Raw genomic sequence first — 16797 nt, 5'->3', positions numbered from 1 at the left:
GAGAAAATGGTTTACGACGGTTGGTGCTCGTACAGAATTGGACACGTGCTGACGTACACCTTCAGGACACGTGCTGAGGTACGCCTTCAGGACACGTGCTGGGGTACGCCTTCAGGTCACGTGCTGAGGTACGCCTTCAGGACACGTGCTGAGGTACACCTTCAGGACACGTGCTGAGGTACACCTTCGGGACACGTGCTGAGGTACACCTTCAGGACACGTGCTGGGGTACACCTTCAGGACACATGCTAAGGTACACCTTTAGGACACGTGCTGAGGTACGCCTTCAGAACATGTGCTGAGGTACGCCTTCAGAACATGTGCTGAGGTACACCTTCAGGACACGTGCTAAGGTACACCTTCAGGACACGTGCTAAGGTACACCTTTAGGACACGTGCTGAGGTACGCCTTCAGAACATGTGCTGAGGTACGCCTTCAGGACACGTGCTGAGGTACACCTTCAGGACACGTGCTGAGGTACACCTTCAGGACACGTGCTGGGGTACACCTTCAGACACGTGCTAAAGTACACCTTTAGGACACGTGCTGAGGTACGCCTTCAGAACATGTGCTGAGGCATGCCTTCAGCACAATATACCGCCTATAAGTATATCATGCCCAAACTTTCGCCCGTAACCATAATAAAGTTGCTCATTTATCCCCATTATGACAGGACTATTCATCTGAGAAAGGTGTTTTCTGAAGCTTTAAGGTTTGCATGGAAGGTAAAATGATAACCAAATGAAAAAATATGAGTTTAAGTACCAAAAGTAGTATTTTATAAAAATGCACTTTTTGAGGCTAACTGTGGGTTTTTTAGTCTGTGCAGAATTAAACGTTCTTCATAAAGATGGGAATTTCACCTTGAAAAGAAGTAAAAATAGCAATGTAATCGCAGTTAAAAACATGACCGAAAAACCTGTAAGGAAAACAGGTCAGAACAAAAACTTAGTTCCTCTCAACCATGGTCAAGGTCAAGCAATTCAATCCTGACGTCCTGTTCGTTGAAGACACTATAGGCTAAGCTTTTAAGCTGAACTGTCGGGGTGGGGGGGGGGGGCGAATCAGGTATTTAAAACAGTTTGATGAAAATCCTGAAAAAGGTACTGAATTTATTCTACGTGAATACATCTATGTATGTATTTATGCTTGGGGTTTTACTCATCTAAATTTATAAGTAGACAGGAAAGGCCGACTGACAAAGAGAAATTAAATAACAGAGATATAGCCATTGAATCGTCATTAAGTAAGGGAGACAACTTGAGCCAGGTTACTCTTTTGTGGATGAGTACATGTTTACTTCCCTTCCGTCTGTTCAGATCACTGAGGGGATGCCACTATTTTTATCATTCATGTTAAGCAAAGCTACATGTATATGTGACATTAAATGTGACAAAGCCTTCGTTTGAGCATTAAACTTATAATGGACATGATACAAGTTATATACACTAATGTGATTATACATAACATGGCAAACGCTGCATGTTGGCTAATTGGTTCCTGTGTTTAACTGCATTTTTATCGTCTCAAACCCCACAGCCATCCGCAGGTTGTTGAAACACCTTCTCGCGTTCGGCCTAAGAGGAAGCCGGCATGAGCTGGAATTGAACTGACAGGGACCACATTGCTGATAGGCTCCTGGATTATTGCGCCGCGCTGGCATGCTAACCCCTCGGCCACGGACGCCCTCAAATGTTTTCCAACATATTTGTAGGCCTAGTATTTGTTCGATTTATTTGATTGGTGTTTTATGACGTACTCAAGAATATTTCTTGACTATATTATATGATGGCAGCCAGCATTATGGTGGGAGGAAACCCACGACTATCCGTCGTTGCTGCCAGACCTCCCCACGTACGGTAGGAGAAGCCAGGATGAGCGGGACTTGGTACATTGGGGGAGATGCTCTTGGCTCATTGAGCCGCGCTGGCACGCTAACCACCCCGGCCACGGAGGCCCTCGAAATTTTAAGTTGTCCAACATAGTATTAAGACTAGTGTTAATATAGTAGCCGAAGATAAGAGCATATCCTCACTTTAAGAGTAATATAGACTTTCAGACTGCATTTACATCCATAATAATCCTGAAATCAGGACAGAGAAAGCTGGGAACAATTAATCAACATCCGGGGCCTCCGTGGCCGTGGTACCTGTAGAGTGCCAGCGTGGTTCAATGACCCAGAAGCCTCTCATCAATGCGGTCACTGGCTACCTCTCTTTCCACGTGAGTAGGCTCTGCAACAAGATGCGGATGGTCGTATGTTTCCCCCGGGGCTCTACCCGATTTCCTCCCACCGTAATTTTGGCCGCGTCGTATAAGTGAAATATTCTTGAGTTCGGCGTAAAACACCAATCAAATGAATAAATACATGTAAATATCCACTTCCAACCCAACAGCCATTGCGCGACCACTGCAAAGCAGTCGAAAACTACCTACATTTTGTCATGTTATGTCAAAAAAAAAAAAAAAAATTTATAACATATATGTAGTGTTTCTTCGCTTTACTCTAAAGGTCAGAAAACTTTCTATAGTTTATTTTTCCCATAGTGTGTGCTGCTTGACTCTATTATAATGGAGAGTAGGCCTATTTGCGTCTTCAAAGCAGTATATTTCTGGCAAATGTGGCACATTAAGCCCGATCATGTACAATACAACTTCTCGGGACGTTGGATAATATGCAAACTACAGTGTGTCGTTAACTTAACTGTATTTTCGTTTTTGTACATACGCTGTCATACAAAACATTTTTGGAAACTTTGTATTGCCTCTTCCACGCACATATACACGCATTCGTTTCACGAGTAGGAATTACTGTCGACACGCTTCTCAGATCATTGTTCACAGCACCTATTACACTGACGGAACAATATAGCATGTATGTATGTTTACAGCCGTGTGGCGTGCCAAGGGTTGTGTGTGTGGTGCGGGGGAGGATGTGGGGGGGGGGGGGGGGCTGGTTCGAGGGATTGTATTTGTGGGGGTGGAGATAACAAATGTGTACTAGTGTACTAGTGTACTAATTAAGAGGGTGAATGTGTTACCTATATGACAACCCCTGGCACCTCGTTGTAAACTTCCCTGTGCGGTATATGTTTTTCATAATGAGAAGTTAACATATGCACCGATAAATACAGCCTGAATAGTTGATTCCTGGACATGCTCAATCTTGTGTCAGCAATTCAGTTCATAGCCGATTTCTTCGTCAGTACACCTATATATATGCAGTACATGGGGTACCGGTACTTTCCAAGTGCAGACGAGAATCAATGTCTAAGACACAAGCTGGTTATATCGATATCGTTGCCCCTTTGACACCAGACAGGAACGCAGGAACAAATATATTTACTGGCAATTTACCTGTCAATCAAGAATAATTGAATAAATCCAAGCGAATCGATTTATATGTTATCGCATGGGACAAAGCACGTGGAAAAGGTGGGCGTGTCCCTGGTGTGAGTGCTGCAGAGCTCTTCTATCAATAAGAGTAAAAATGCTCCAACCCGAATCTCAGAACGAGGCCGCTCCGCCATGATGGTTTCAAATGTTTTGGCGGTCTCTTTTGATGGCTGTAATCAATACCTAATTTCTCCGTTACAATGGGGTAAGCTGAACGAATGGATAATTATGTAGGTACTATTCTGTCGGGGCACCCCGCAGCGAAAGGACTGGAGTCAATATACGCTGCGGATTTCGTGAACGGATAAACTTCACGAAAGTTCACGTCTGGACATGTTACATTCAGTTGACACCAAACAGCAGTCTATTTTTAGATTTCTACTACGACAACTGAGGGTAGTAAAAATTTTCTGCACTTCGTCCTGGACGTTGGACTGTGTAAGTAAGTTGACGAAGGATTGATTAACAAGTTACTGACGTTTTTGCCTGGTGAGAGTGACGAGTGGATGTTGAAAGTTTTGAATCGATACCGTACGTGCCGGTAGAAGTCAGTAGCTCATCCCTTGCTCCACTCGCCGATGTCCTCGACTGACGGAATCTCCGTATTGTTGTTTTAAACGACTGACAGTTTTGAAGATTGTTAAGCATTGCTCCAGTGTTGTCGTTGTTGTTATTGCATACTGAACACAGGTGTTAATGTTCCAGTTTGAATACAAAAGTTTATGAGCAAGTTGAATTGCTTGTCTACATTGAAAAGTGTAGGCCCCTACATAGCATAATTTGCTATCGCATTGCATGCAGACATTTTGTGATTTTAAACAGAGAAGCTTGTACATAGAAAAAACAGGTGGAATGAAAGTTGTGTTTTGAGGAGGACTCACCTTGTGGAAATTACCTACGAAGAAGATTTGTTTCAAAGGGAGATTTTACAAGGTCAAACTGGATTCCAAACTCCTTGAGTATGCAGCCACAGGAGAGGAATACGAAATTTTGGATCGCTACCGGCGGCTTTGGAGCGGAGTTTCTCCTCGAGAGGGCTGTCTGATATTCAGAGATGCTCCAGTTGATTCTTTCGGGTATTACAGAAATAACATGGCAGAGAAGTCAGACGAGGATTCTGACCATGGCGATGAATTGTCTAGTCATTCCATTATGCAGCAGATCAAACGTCTTGAAAAGGAGAAGGCAGATCTTGAAAAACGTAATAGTGAAAGGAATCTTCTACAGGAAAAACTTAAAGAACTTCAAGGAACAGTTTCCGCACTGAAAGGTGCACCACCAAATAATAATTTTCTTTCGAAAAGTCCTTCAAAAAGCCCAGGTACTGGCAGGGGCAAAGGAAAAGGACGAAAAAACTCCCCAGCATCCTACGCCGCTCAGTTTGAAGCTGAAAGTGTAGAAAATCATCGAACGCGTTCAAAGTCTTCTAAAAATCGCCCAGTTGAAACGGAAATAGCAGAGGAGCAGGACAGTGATCCAGATTCGGAAGGCGATTCTGAGGATGATGATGCAGATAAACGCTCAGGTGAGCTATGAGTAATGTTCATATAAGAATTTTACAGGTATTTATTGTGATATCTTTATTCTTAACTTAAGTAAATATTTTCTTTGCTGAAGTAGTTGGGGAGTTGTAAAGACAAGGTTGATACCTTTGTTTGTCTTGACCCACTTCCTAGATGTTAATTGTGAAAAGGAGACTCTTTAATGAATTGATGTCAGTATACCGCATGTCAGCAACTTACTCTTTACTTCGTTGTTTCGTTGACAATCATTGCAAGAAGGATTTAGTGAGAGGCCAAAAAAGTTACAGACATTTTCACTTTATAGGTATGCCATTAAAGGTGTCGTTTCCATTTGCCAGTTTGCCAGTAGACTTTACATACATTATTCAAATCCTAGATGCATGTAAGTTCCGTTCTTACCCACTGCCCTGCCAAAAGATGATGAATCGAACTGCTGCCAAAGGCATTCCTTTTTGATGCTAGAAAATTTGATACATGATAACACTGAACGACTCTGAAAAGAAAAAAAGTGCTTGAAAATGGTTCTGGAAATAACTGATGGCTTGCGTGCTGCCAACTGCCAGAGGAAGCAAGCTAGTGGTTTTGATTTGTCATTGAGTCTTGTTCAGGTAATTGTTTTTGACATATCCAGTAATTATCTTCACCTGTGACTAATTACAAGGAAGAAAGGAAGGTACAGGACATCACAGTTGCGGGATATTGAGTTGCAACACCTGAAAAAAAGACATGCAAAATCACTTTCCTATATAGTAAAGAAGTAGGTTGCCGTGGCCGACACCAGTAATAAAGGGAACCATACAAAAACCTTGAAGTAAATAATTTCCTTGCTTTTGCCGCATGCCTGTGTCACAACAAGCAGCCACAGGCAGCGCAGAACATCAGAAAGTACATGTAAACGTGAAAGATGGTGTCCTCTTGTTTTCAGCTGACTTCGTTTGAGCAGTGTCCAGATTTCATTTTCTCACATGTTAGAAGTACAACACTGAAAACAGGGTATCCAGATTGCGGTAAATTTTCTGTATCACAAGTCCACTTTGACAGGTGGACAGGTAGTTGGCTACCTCTAAGAACGCAGCCTAGTGTTCGTTCAAGACCAACTGTCCTACGGCAGTTTGGTGTACATATCTGTATATGTACATGTACAACAGTGGGAAAGTTTGTCAGTACTTTACCAGTGGTAGAAGGGTTACTGTGTCTATCTGGTTTTCTGCGCCTATAAACCTCACTGCCATCATATAAGGGATAAAACAAAGGAAAATGAGATGAAACAGTTCTGTATACATGTATGTGTAGCATCATGTGCAGATGTAGCAGAAGCTATTTTTTTTAAATGATCATTTGTTTATAAATGTTACTGTCTGCAGGTATATTCAGCTAACTTTTGGATTATGTGTAAAATGTACGCTAAAAGTCAGATTGATTCGTCATCTGCTTTCATATAAAGCGCCATCATGCGCTTAAAATTAGATTAATATTGCTGACATACATGTACAATGGGGTATTACAATACTTGGATTGATTTCAGCTGTTCACCAACCATTGATACAGGTCTGACAATAATACCTGTAGCTTCAGGATGGAGATTTCATATCCCGTGTGTGCCTTATCATAGGACAGGCCTGGGGGGGGGGGGGGGACAGCCTGCAGAGTAGAAAATATGGTTGTTGGATGTAACCTGGCTAATCCTTCTGAAGAGGGCCAGCTTCAAAGGTTTTATTGGCTGTTTGGTGGATCTTTGTTTTTTCACATTTCCCTAAATGTTGATTCTCTTAAATCACTACCCAGAAAAAAAATAAGAAAAAATAAAAATTGCCGGTCCACCAATCCTATTTGTACTAATCTGGTTGGGTTACCCTCCAACAAAGAATTTTTTTTTAATAATGGCGGTACGGGTTATACAACACCCAGTCAAGTGGGCAGCTAGTGAGCTACGGATGGTTTCATCGATGGCAAAGTGTTGGTAGAAGAGAAATGGACTCTGTTAAGCCATGATAGCTTGACATTGGCCAGCTTTCAGCTTGTGGGCATCAGCCTCCTGGCTAGACTGTTGACACTCCTCCCTCCGTTACACCTGTGCTTATTGTCATGATGCTCATTTCACCTGTTATTCATTATTGAGAGGTGTTGGTAGCTGTACATGTAGATTTACTTCTGCAGGAATGTATAGATGTAGAACAATGACCACTACATTGTAGGTTGAACCTGTTTGTAATACAGTGTACTATTGTGACAGGAATCTTCACCGATGATGCAATTAAAGCTTCATAAATTTTCATTTAAAAATACCCAAAGTAATATAAATGCTGTATTTAACCTTAAGTCAATGGTCAATAAAAATGCACTTTCAGACGCACATAAAGGCCTTAAAGTGATACTTTTGATGCTAAAATTTATGTTTTTTTCTGATAAGAAATTACTCACACTACAAAAAAGTCTTATTTAGTGGCCTTTTTAGCATGTGTAAGGTGGACAAATCGGTCAGAATCAAGCAAAATGTGTCACTTGTGAAAACTGCTAAACTTCAGGTGATATACATAACACTATAAATGTATCCATTCTGGGCCCTGTTTCCAGAAACATTCAAGTTGGCTAAGTGGGTTGATTTCAGTCAATAGATGTACCATTATTTTTGCCCTAATCCAACATTTACAGTGCGCCGTAGCATTTCTTGAGACAGCAAAGTTTTTGTAAGGTATATAAAACTGGGCATGTACATGTGCTACTGGCATGTTTCTGGAGTGGTGTGGCATTTCAATCAGTTGCCATGGAAACTTATTGATTAGTGATTGGGTTAAAGGAATTAACACACTTCATTAATTTCCAAAACCCTTTGATCTGCAGGTTGATCATCCAGATATAATTAGTGTACCAATAATGAATTACACCTGTAATGATATCATATTTAAGACTCGCATCTGAATTGAAGCAGGCTCATTTGCTATGCATGTATACATTATACCTGTACATACATGTACTTTGACATGCTGTACATATATGTATATACAGGTATAGAAGAAATGTATGTGCAACATGTCCTAATTACTACATATATACTCAAAATAGCCCAAATTAAGGAGAAGATTGCCTGATAAATTTAACCCAAATTTTTGGGAAAATTTCGTGTATTCTAGTGTACTGACTGTACAAATATTTATAAGACATTTTATGAATCGCCAATGCACATCTGTCTGCAGTTGTATACTTATTGACGTACAAGCCAGTTCTTTCCTGAGTGATACCGGTATGTAGTCCATGTCCATTTTGTGGTTTCGTAGTCAGCTGCAATTAATCTATAAAAGGCCAAGAATTTACACCTCTGTTCATCACATGTCATTGAATACAGTATGAACAGGGATTTCAAACACTACACGTTAAATATTAAGTATTGCTTTGTTCACTGAGAAAGCCAGATGGTTTGGTTTACATGTGCTCAGTGCTGGACAGATGGTTTACATGTACATACACACCATTTAGCCATTGTACATTCTACATCTACCCCCACAGACCCCCCTCCCCCTCCCCCTCCCCAACATGCAGTGGTCAAAGTGTTTGATATTCCTAGCTCTTCAGACAAGAGTAATGACCTTGACATAAATTTAGATCGTCCGTTATGATTGAAAGGTGAGCTACATGTATGTATGACATCCCATTTATGTCTTTGTGAAACAACAGGGAACTTGATAAAATGTGATCCATCATTTATGCGTCTGAAATTATGAATATTTTTTGGATGATTTGGATTCAATTTGAGGTCATGATTTTTGTTTTGAACATTTTGATCCCTGACATGATTTGAAAACATGCCGCACCTGAACCCTGTACTATACATTTTCTACATCTACTGTACCTTGATTGAGTTCCAGATAAATCCATACCTGCAGGTAAGCAGTGTCAAATGCCCATTTGTGGGGAAGTCTACCTATCATGTTTGAACCTACATGTACCTGTGCCCCCTTGATTGCCAATAGCTGAGGTGGGCAGTGCAGAGTCTTTTCAGTTACCCCCCACCCCCCACCCCCCCACCCTTTTCAACCTGAAACATTGGCTGCCGTCATCATAAGATGAGGCTCAGCAGTTTGGTTAGGAATCAGATTGTAGAGCACAATTTCAGTGCGAAGACTCGCAAAGAAAGGACCAATTACAACATGTACATGTACATATCATGAACTGAAGCCTTTGAACAGTCTTAAGATCAGATTGATGAGCTAATGTGTTTGTACATGTGCATGTAACAGTTAATGTATATCCACATGCAGGCATGTAGATGTATCTTTTTAACCACCACCCCCCCCCCCCCCCTCCCCTGCGAGACTGTTATTCCTGTCAATTACATGTACAATGGAATTGATGTCAGGCCCACTTTAGCCCTGCAATGCTCAATACTCAGAAGGCTGTGTTTTGTCCCTGAATGCACACACCTTTGAAAAGCTCGTCAAATATTCATGAGATCAGATAGGTGACGAAGCGTGCCCATTTCACAGCCTGTTTAAGGAACATCCATAATTAACGCCAGCTAACAATTGCGGACATCGATTGTCATGTTTCACAATTACTGTGTTCATGATTTATTCAGGCAACAAATGGGCAGTTTCCAGCAGTTGTTTGTATCTGGTTTTTAGTTCCTAATATTATTAAAACATCTCCATGTTTTGGTTTTGTATTGTTTACTTCATGTAGTCATTCAGTTCAGTAGTTACCGGCACATTAGTTGCAACGTAAAATCTATTGACTAAACTTATGCGTCCATGTATATACATGTATAAAGGGTCAGTGGCAGGCAGCTTTCCTATTTAATAACCTCACTTGCAAGTTTTAATAGCTAAAGCCCTGATACTGTAGGATCGGGTTACAGCCATTTGAAAAAAGGAATTTCCGGTCGTACGTGGGAAGGTCTGTCAGCAACCTGCGGATGGTCATGGGTTTCCCCCAGGCTCTGCCGGGTTTCCACCTGCCATAATGCTGGCCGACGTTGTGTAAGTGAAATATTCTTGGTTGGCCATAAAACACCAATCAAATAAATAAATCAAATCAAATAAAAAAGGAATTTTTGAAGGATGCCCTCAGGTGGTATACTCAGACTTGTACAGTACAGGTATTATATATGTGCTTACATATATGTTGGTGTACATGTTACTGGATTTGAAGTTTAATATCAGTGTATAGTTGTCCTTTAATACTGACGTCGCAACCTGAAACTTTGACCAGTTGAAAGGTCAAGTTGTTATGACTGATTGGGCTGTCTGTGAGAGAAGATACACATACAGTGAACATGTGTTACTGTATTAGATTACAGGTAAATCAGGTCATAGGACAGGTGAATGGGCAAAGGAGGAGTAACAGATTAAACACTGTGTTGTACAAGTAGAGAACATTTCTCTGGCCGACCGTATAAATAATGTAGAAAATGGGCACATCATTCACAAGACTTGTCCATTCCATCTTGTCTTGATTAACTGTATCTATTTATTTATTTATTTATTTGATTGGTGTTTTACGCCTTACTCAAGAATATTTCACTTATACGACGGCGGCCAACATTATGGTGGGGGGAAACCGAGCAGAGCCCTGAGGAAACCCACGACCATCCACAGGTTGCTGAGAGATCTTCCATGTATGGCCAGAGAGGAAGCCAGCATGAACTGGACTTGAACTCACAGCGAGAGGCTCCTGGATCATTACGCTGTGCTATTGCGTTAACCAGCTGAGCCACGGAGGCTCCCTCTTAATTAAACTTATTTCAATTTTTGAATTCATGCATTGAAATCATGTGCATTTATTCTTTTAATACTGAATGGCAGTGTTTTTTGTTTTTTATAATATGGTTTGAATTTTGAAAACTACATGTACATGTGCAGTGGGTTCAAAATGTAGATCAGCTGTTAGATGTACGTTGTGTTCCCTGTATCTGTACATGTTGGCATGTGTGATTGTGTTAATAGACAATAGCAGGTGAAAAGCCAGGATTTCCTGACTACACGTATGTATGAAAGTGGGCTCCGATGAAAACATTCCTGGAACCACAACATTTTGGGAGATTTTTCTCCTAATTTACATCGCTTTATGACAATAAATGCGTGTTACCAGGAAATTGGGGATTGTTACTCTGAAAAAAAAGTTACGAGATGAAGGCTTTATGTACTGTATTGATAGCCCCCCCAGGCTGTTTTTTTTTTTGTCGGCCTCCAGATGAAATTTCTTCACAGTATTTTCCTGTCTGATTTCAGAGCGTGTGATGAGCGCAGTCCACAAACAGAAACTCCAGGAATACCGTGACACCTTGGTGGAGAATATGATCTCAGAGGACATTTTTAACGATCTTATCGCAAACAGAATTTTGACCACGGCCGACGTCAGCCGAATCAAAGAGAAAAACACACGAGAAGCCATTAACGAAGAACTTTTGAATAATCTGATTCGACGGTCAGACCGAGCATTTACTGTGTTCGTTGGCTCGCTCAGGAAGACGCTCCAAGGGTATCTCGCAGATTTGGTGGAGGATAAACAAAAAGCGAAAAGACGAAAACGCAAAAGGGCATCAGGTAAGGTTATTCTCATACTTGTACATGTAGTTGTTTGTCCAGTTCCAGGTGTCTGTGGCACTTGTACATGTAGTTGTTTGTCCAGTTCCAGGTGTCTGTGGCACTTGTACATGTAGTTGTTTGTCCAGTTCCAGGTGTCTGTGGCACTTGTACATGTAGCTGTTCGTCCAGTTCCAGGTGTCTGTGGCACTTGTACATGTAGCTGTTCGTCCAGTTCCGTGTGTCTGTGGCACTTGTACATGTAGTTGTTCGTCCAGTTCCAGGTGTCTGTGGCACTTGTACATGTATTTGTTTGTCCAGTTCCAGGTGTTTGTGGCACTTGTACATGTAGTTGTTTGTCCAGTTCCAGGTGTCTGTGGCACTTGTACATGTAGTTGTTCGTCCAGTTCCAGGTGTCTGTGGCACTTGTACATGTATTTGTTTGTCCAGTTCCAGGCGTTTGTGGCACTTGTACATGTATTTGTTTGTCCAGTTCCAGGTGTCTGTGGCACTTGTACATGTAGCTGTTCGTCCAGTTCCAGGTGTCTGTGGCACTTGTACATGTATTTGTTTGTCCAGTTCCAGGTGTTTGTGGCACTTGTACATGTAGTTGTTCGTCCAGTTCCAGGTGTCTGTGTCACTTGTACATGTAGCTGTTCGTTCAGTTCCAGGTGTCTGTGGCACTTGTACATTTATTTAGACATGTCACATTTTAATACAATCATTGCAGTTTATCAGAAAATGTGCAATTCACAACAAAAATAACTTTCTCAGCAGAGAAACATGCTAATCTTCTAAGCTGAAATTAATTATAGCAAGAGGTGACCTGTAGACTTTTGCGCTGCAATTTAAAAAAAAAACAGAAGTCAAGCACACAATAATAACTAAGTAAAGGTTTGCGGGTAGATTGATGTATAGCCAAAATCATGAAAACTATGAAAGAAAGGGAAAAAACAAATTTATGATATATTCTTTCTTGGAGGTAACCCAAGCCTATCAGAAAATAAAATGGGGTCAGTCGGTAGGGAATCCTTTTTGGCTAATGAAGAGCATTTTAAGGAAAATTTCATTAATTGAGAAAGAAAGGGGAATAAAGGAGATATTCTACCAAAAATCCCTAGGGGAATACCCATTTTGTGAGGATTTGCTGGGTTTATACCCACACAAATAATGGCCTGAACTGGTTCAGCTATGCCGATGCTGAAAGTGTTGTCACTTATGGGGGATTTTTGTAGTTCGAACAACCTGAAATTTTGTGAACAGAATCATTTATTTTCTTATGAACAGTGTTCCTCTTCAATCAACATTAGCTCAGGATTTGCTTCCACGTTATCAGTACCTGTGCAGGTATGTTGTCTAATTTACATACTGTGCGTATACACCTGAGCTAATATTGAGCATATAGAGTTGCATTTGATCAAAGTACTTCATCTCAATTGCCCTGCTCATTGATCTCCATTTAACCAGCTAATCAATTCACAGAACTAGTGCTGCAGAGGTCGGAAAGAAACTTCACGAGTCGTAGTCTATTGAAATGCCCGCCATGGAGACACAAAAGAGCTCCACACGCGATATGAATAGCAGCCGATTGACTAGTAAATAAGAAATTAACCCAAGCAGTCTGTATTGACTGGATGGGACCTCATTTCCGTGGCGACCATGTTGGTTGAAGCACTAACGATTTACCTGAGAGCTTGAAGGGTATAGCATTCCCAGGTATGCTGGACAGCCTTTGTTCCCTTGATTCATTATGAAATTTATCATGACTTTGCTCTGCTGGAAGTCCTGAAGGTAGACTGCTGTTTTAAGGCGGGGGGAAAAGTCGATCTTTCATGTTACCGAGTGTGTGCAATATTGTTAAGCGCTAAGTTGGGTAGCACCATGCTCCCCTCGGTCATCAATCATACATGTACCTGGTAGAATTTCGAATACCTGGCTGTTAAAAGGGGTTATTTTCTCCAGTTACGGTACTGGTATTTCACCTGTTTGCGTGAACAAGAACGCAACCTCAGGTAGATGAAGTGCCTTTAAATCTTTCATCTTTAAGCACGTTTAACCCGTAAATTAATACGCAATAATAATGCATTGAGTGATGAAGGCGTTTACCAGAAGTTGAGAACTTTTGGTTCCATGTGACTACATGTGCATGTACTTGTATAAATATTTTACCACCATGTCACCAGCAACAGAATATAATGTATTCATTCATTCATTTATTTCTTGGTGTTTTACACCGTACTCAAAAATAATTCACAATATTTCAGTATACAAGAGCAGCCAGCATTGTGTCGGGAGGAAACCTTCATGGTTCATGCAGATTTTTTTGTTGTCTAATTTTTTGAGATTTCAGTAAAATAATATGTTTTAATACACCAGCGTACTGCATGGGTGTACAGCCTGATATTTCGTTGAGATGATCAATATTTTCACGAGTCCAAAGGGCAAATTTGATCTTCGAGATGATATATCAGGCCATATACCCATGCAACACGCTGATATAACAAATTTATCTCATTGAAGAGCATTGTGGATATTTTTGTCTGAAAATAATACTAGTACTTCTTCCGAACGCTCACTGTGTTTTCACGGATGCTTACGCGCAGTGGGGCTGGCTGACGTCACTGAACAAGATACAGAAGAGCATGAAGCCTGACTAGGTACCTTGGTTGAACTGAAGGGAAAATACTTGCATTAGGTGAACTGCTAGTTAGTCATTTTCGATTCAGTTTGCAAGGGTGTGCAATTTAACTGTCTCAGAAAGGTACCACGAGAAATTTTTTTGCACAGGTTGTTGCTGTTAGCTGCTGAATCATTAGAACTCTTTAAAGGCAAATGAAAGATTGCATATTAAAAAACCCAAACTGTGGGGAATATCTCCTGATAAATTTATCTTCAAGCATTCCATAAACATTTATTAGTAATTTTGGCCCTACAATTTTATATATAAGGCATTAGTTTCAGCTTTCTTAATGAATGAAAGTGTTTTGAGCCCAATTTAGCCATCTAAAATGGTGGCCAAATTAAGAATACGTGTTTGTCCCTCATTGTAGCAGTAGCCATTTACATCATGTACCATACCACAAAGGAATTATTCCACTGTACATGGATTGGCAATTTGGCAGAAGGGTGCCTAACGTGCCTAATCAACAGAGTCGACAAGTACAGGTACCTGTGCAGGTAGAGTGAAAGAAATATTGATCACCTGAAAACTCTTTGAATGGTCACCTTTATCGCTGTATTCACAACTCATCAGAGCTGACTCCCTGCTAGCATTAACTGATTTCCTGTAATTGACACATCTTTCATCCAAAGACCGATCGAGACCCGACTTGAGCTGACCACTGCATGGCCTGGTCACTTTTCCTTATTATATGCTGGATTGATTTCTCTGTCCATTTTAATGGTGTTCATTAGTTCTACCTTGTTCAGTAACTAAGCACGGTTAGAACTAAAGCCTGTCAAGCTCTGTCAAAGCCTTAAAAATGGAACAGGTGTCAAATCAGATGAATTATGTCTGAAAAAAAATTTTTCCCCAAAAAATGAAATGAAAAATGCCAATACAAGACGGGCGGTTTAAGCGTTTCTTCAAATATTGACGCATATTAAAATCCCAGCATCTAACCCAGCCAGGTTCAGATCATACCAGTACCTGTAACTTGTTCAATGTATAGAGTAATATGTGTCTGTGATTGCTGAGTGAATTTGAGGATCTGCCTTGGATTCGCTCCTTTGTGTACAAGTACATGTACAGCTTCTTTACTCCAAAGTTTTTAAAATCAGCTAACTCGCTTTCATATTCAGACAGGCATAAACATGAAAGGCCTTAACAGGGCTAAGTATTGTGTTTATTATACTGTGAATAGATTGCGTTTGGTGTCTTCTGCACCTTGTTCCAGTGAGGCAGCATTGGATCATTCTGTTTTGCTTGCTGCTATGCCGCTCAAACTGCGAAATTGCGTAAATCTTTCCAGCATACAGCACTCTACCTGAATACTTGGCCAACTTGTAGGCATCAGTATTTTGCTCCTGTACGATGTGTAAAAGTACAACCATATGGCCTTCATTCCTAATGGTGACAGGTCCCACTAAAAAACTAAGACATCATTTCTGTGCCACTTTATACTCATTGATTGCCCGTGTTAAATCTATTTGTATTTCAAAGAGCAGATTGTAAGACCCTGCTTGAGCTGTCCATTTCACTGGTCAGTTAACTGAAGGATTCATGTTCTCTGTCCACTTTAATACCGACAGGTAATGAGTGTCACCTGCATGCTGTCAGCTGTCAGAATCCTTTGTAGCTATTTGTGTGTAATACCACTTACCATAAATCTGCTGAAGCTGTGCACTTTGCTAAATAGCATCTCCTAAATTTTATTTATTTATTTATTTGATTGCTGTTTTACACCGTACTCAATAATATTTCCATATGTTTCATTAATTTGATCACTATAATTTTCGACCTTTTTAATTAAAAATTATTATTCATATTTTTTGCTAGTACTGTAGGTGGAGTGCAGAATAATTATGTTCATTCATGGTGAAATAAGACATGTTTTTTTTTTTGCACATCAAACGGTGAGGCCCCTAGAAAAAGAAATTGACTGCTAGAAGTTTTTGGTTTAGTGATCTGAGGCCAGTAGGTCCTGGTACAATATTTCAACCCCTGCTAATTGTATCATACAAAAGATACATGTATTTGTCAATCTAGAGTATTAATTTGATTATTTTCACACTACTACATCAATACTGCTTGACTGGAAAAAGAAAGAGTTTCATCTTATGTAGATGAAAGAAACCCCACAGAAACTATTCCATGGTATTAGGAATAATTAGGAACTTTTTAGATACAAAATAAATGAAAAGCACTCGCCATCTATTCTGGACAGAAAATGAGTTTAATACATGTAGAGTAGGATGCACTTTAGTGACAGAAAGAAGTGGTCATTTCATAGGAAATGATTCCTAGCAGAAGTGCACCTTTTGATCAGGTGGAGTGTTGAATGAAGTGGCAGGAAATGACACAGGTAAATGTACTGCTTAGCGCTCAGGACGGATTATAATACCTGTTTACTAGCCGCTGATGGACGCCACGTGTGCTGAAAACAGGATTGTATTGATTGGGAGAATTAGCCCTGGACTTCAGATTAGAGGCATGCTATCACACTCCCGCGTCTAACACACGCCTGAAACAAAGTGGAAGCGTGCTAATATTGTAACGCGCAAAAGTCTTGGAAGAATTAGTGTTCCAGAATATTGGTGTGATACTTGTTCGTCAGGCGGACCTTTCCCTGTTGTGTCTGTGTACACGTCTCCCTCTGTCGATTTTAATCATTTCTCAATTATTAATGATTAATAAACT

At 40.5% G+C, this 16797-nt stretch overlaps 1 protein-coding gene across 1 annotated transcript in view; it reads left to right on the top strand.

The window, feature by feature from the left end:
* Positions 1 to 3537: 3537 nt before the first annotated feature.
* Positions 3538 to 16797, top strand: part of LOC135462719 (uncharacterized) — a 32085-nt gene continuing 18825 nt past the window's right edge. Inside the window, exons 1-2 of the mRNA XM_064739940.1 lie at positions 3538 to 4922; positions 11145 to 11459. Of these exons, the coding sequence (XP_064596010.1) occupies positions 4490 to 4922; positions 11145 to 11459 (748 nt within the window). The 5' untranslated portion in view covers positions 3538 to 4489. The remainder of the gene's footprint in view (positions 4923 to 11144; positions 11460 to 16797) is intronic.

Source organism: Liolophura sinensis, chromosome 2 (genome assembly GCF_032854445.1).
Source record: "Liolophura sinensis isolate JHLJ2023 chromosome 2, CUHK_Ljap_v2, whole genome shotgun sequence".
In the NCBI taxonomy this organism is placed as follows: domain Eukaryota; kingdom Metazoa; phylum Mollusca; class Polyplacophora; order Chitonida; family Chitonidae; genus Liolophura; species Liolophura sinensis.
The sequence above is the reverse complement of the archived record's forward strand: the minus strand, read 5'-3'. Positions and strand labels throughout refer to the sequence as shown.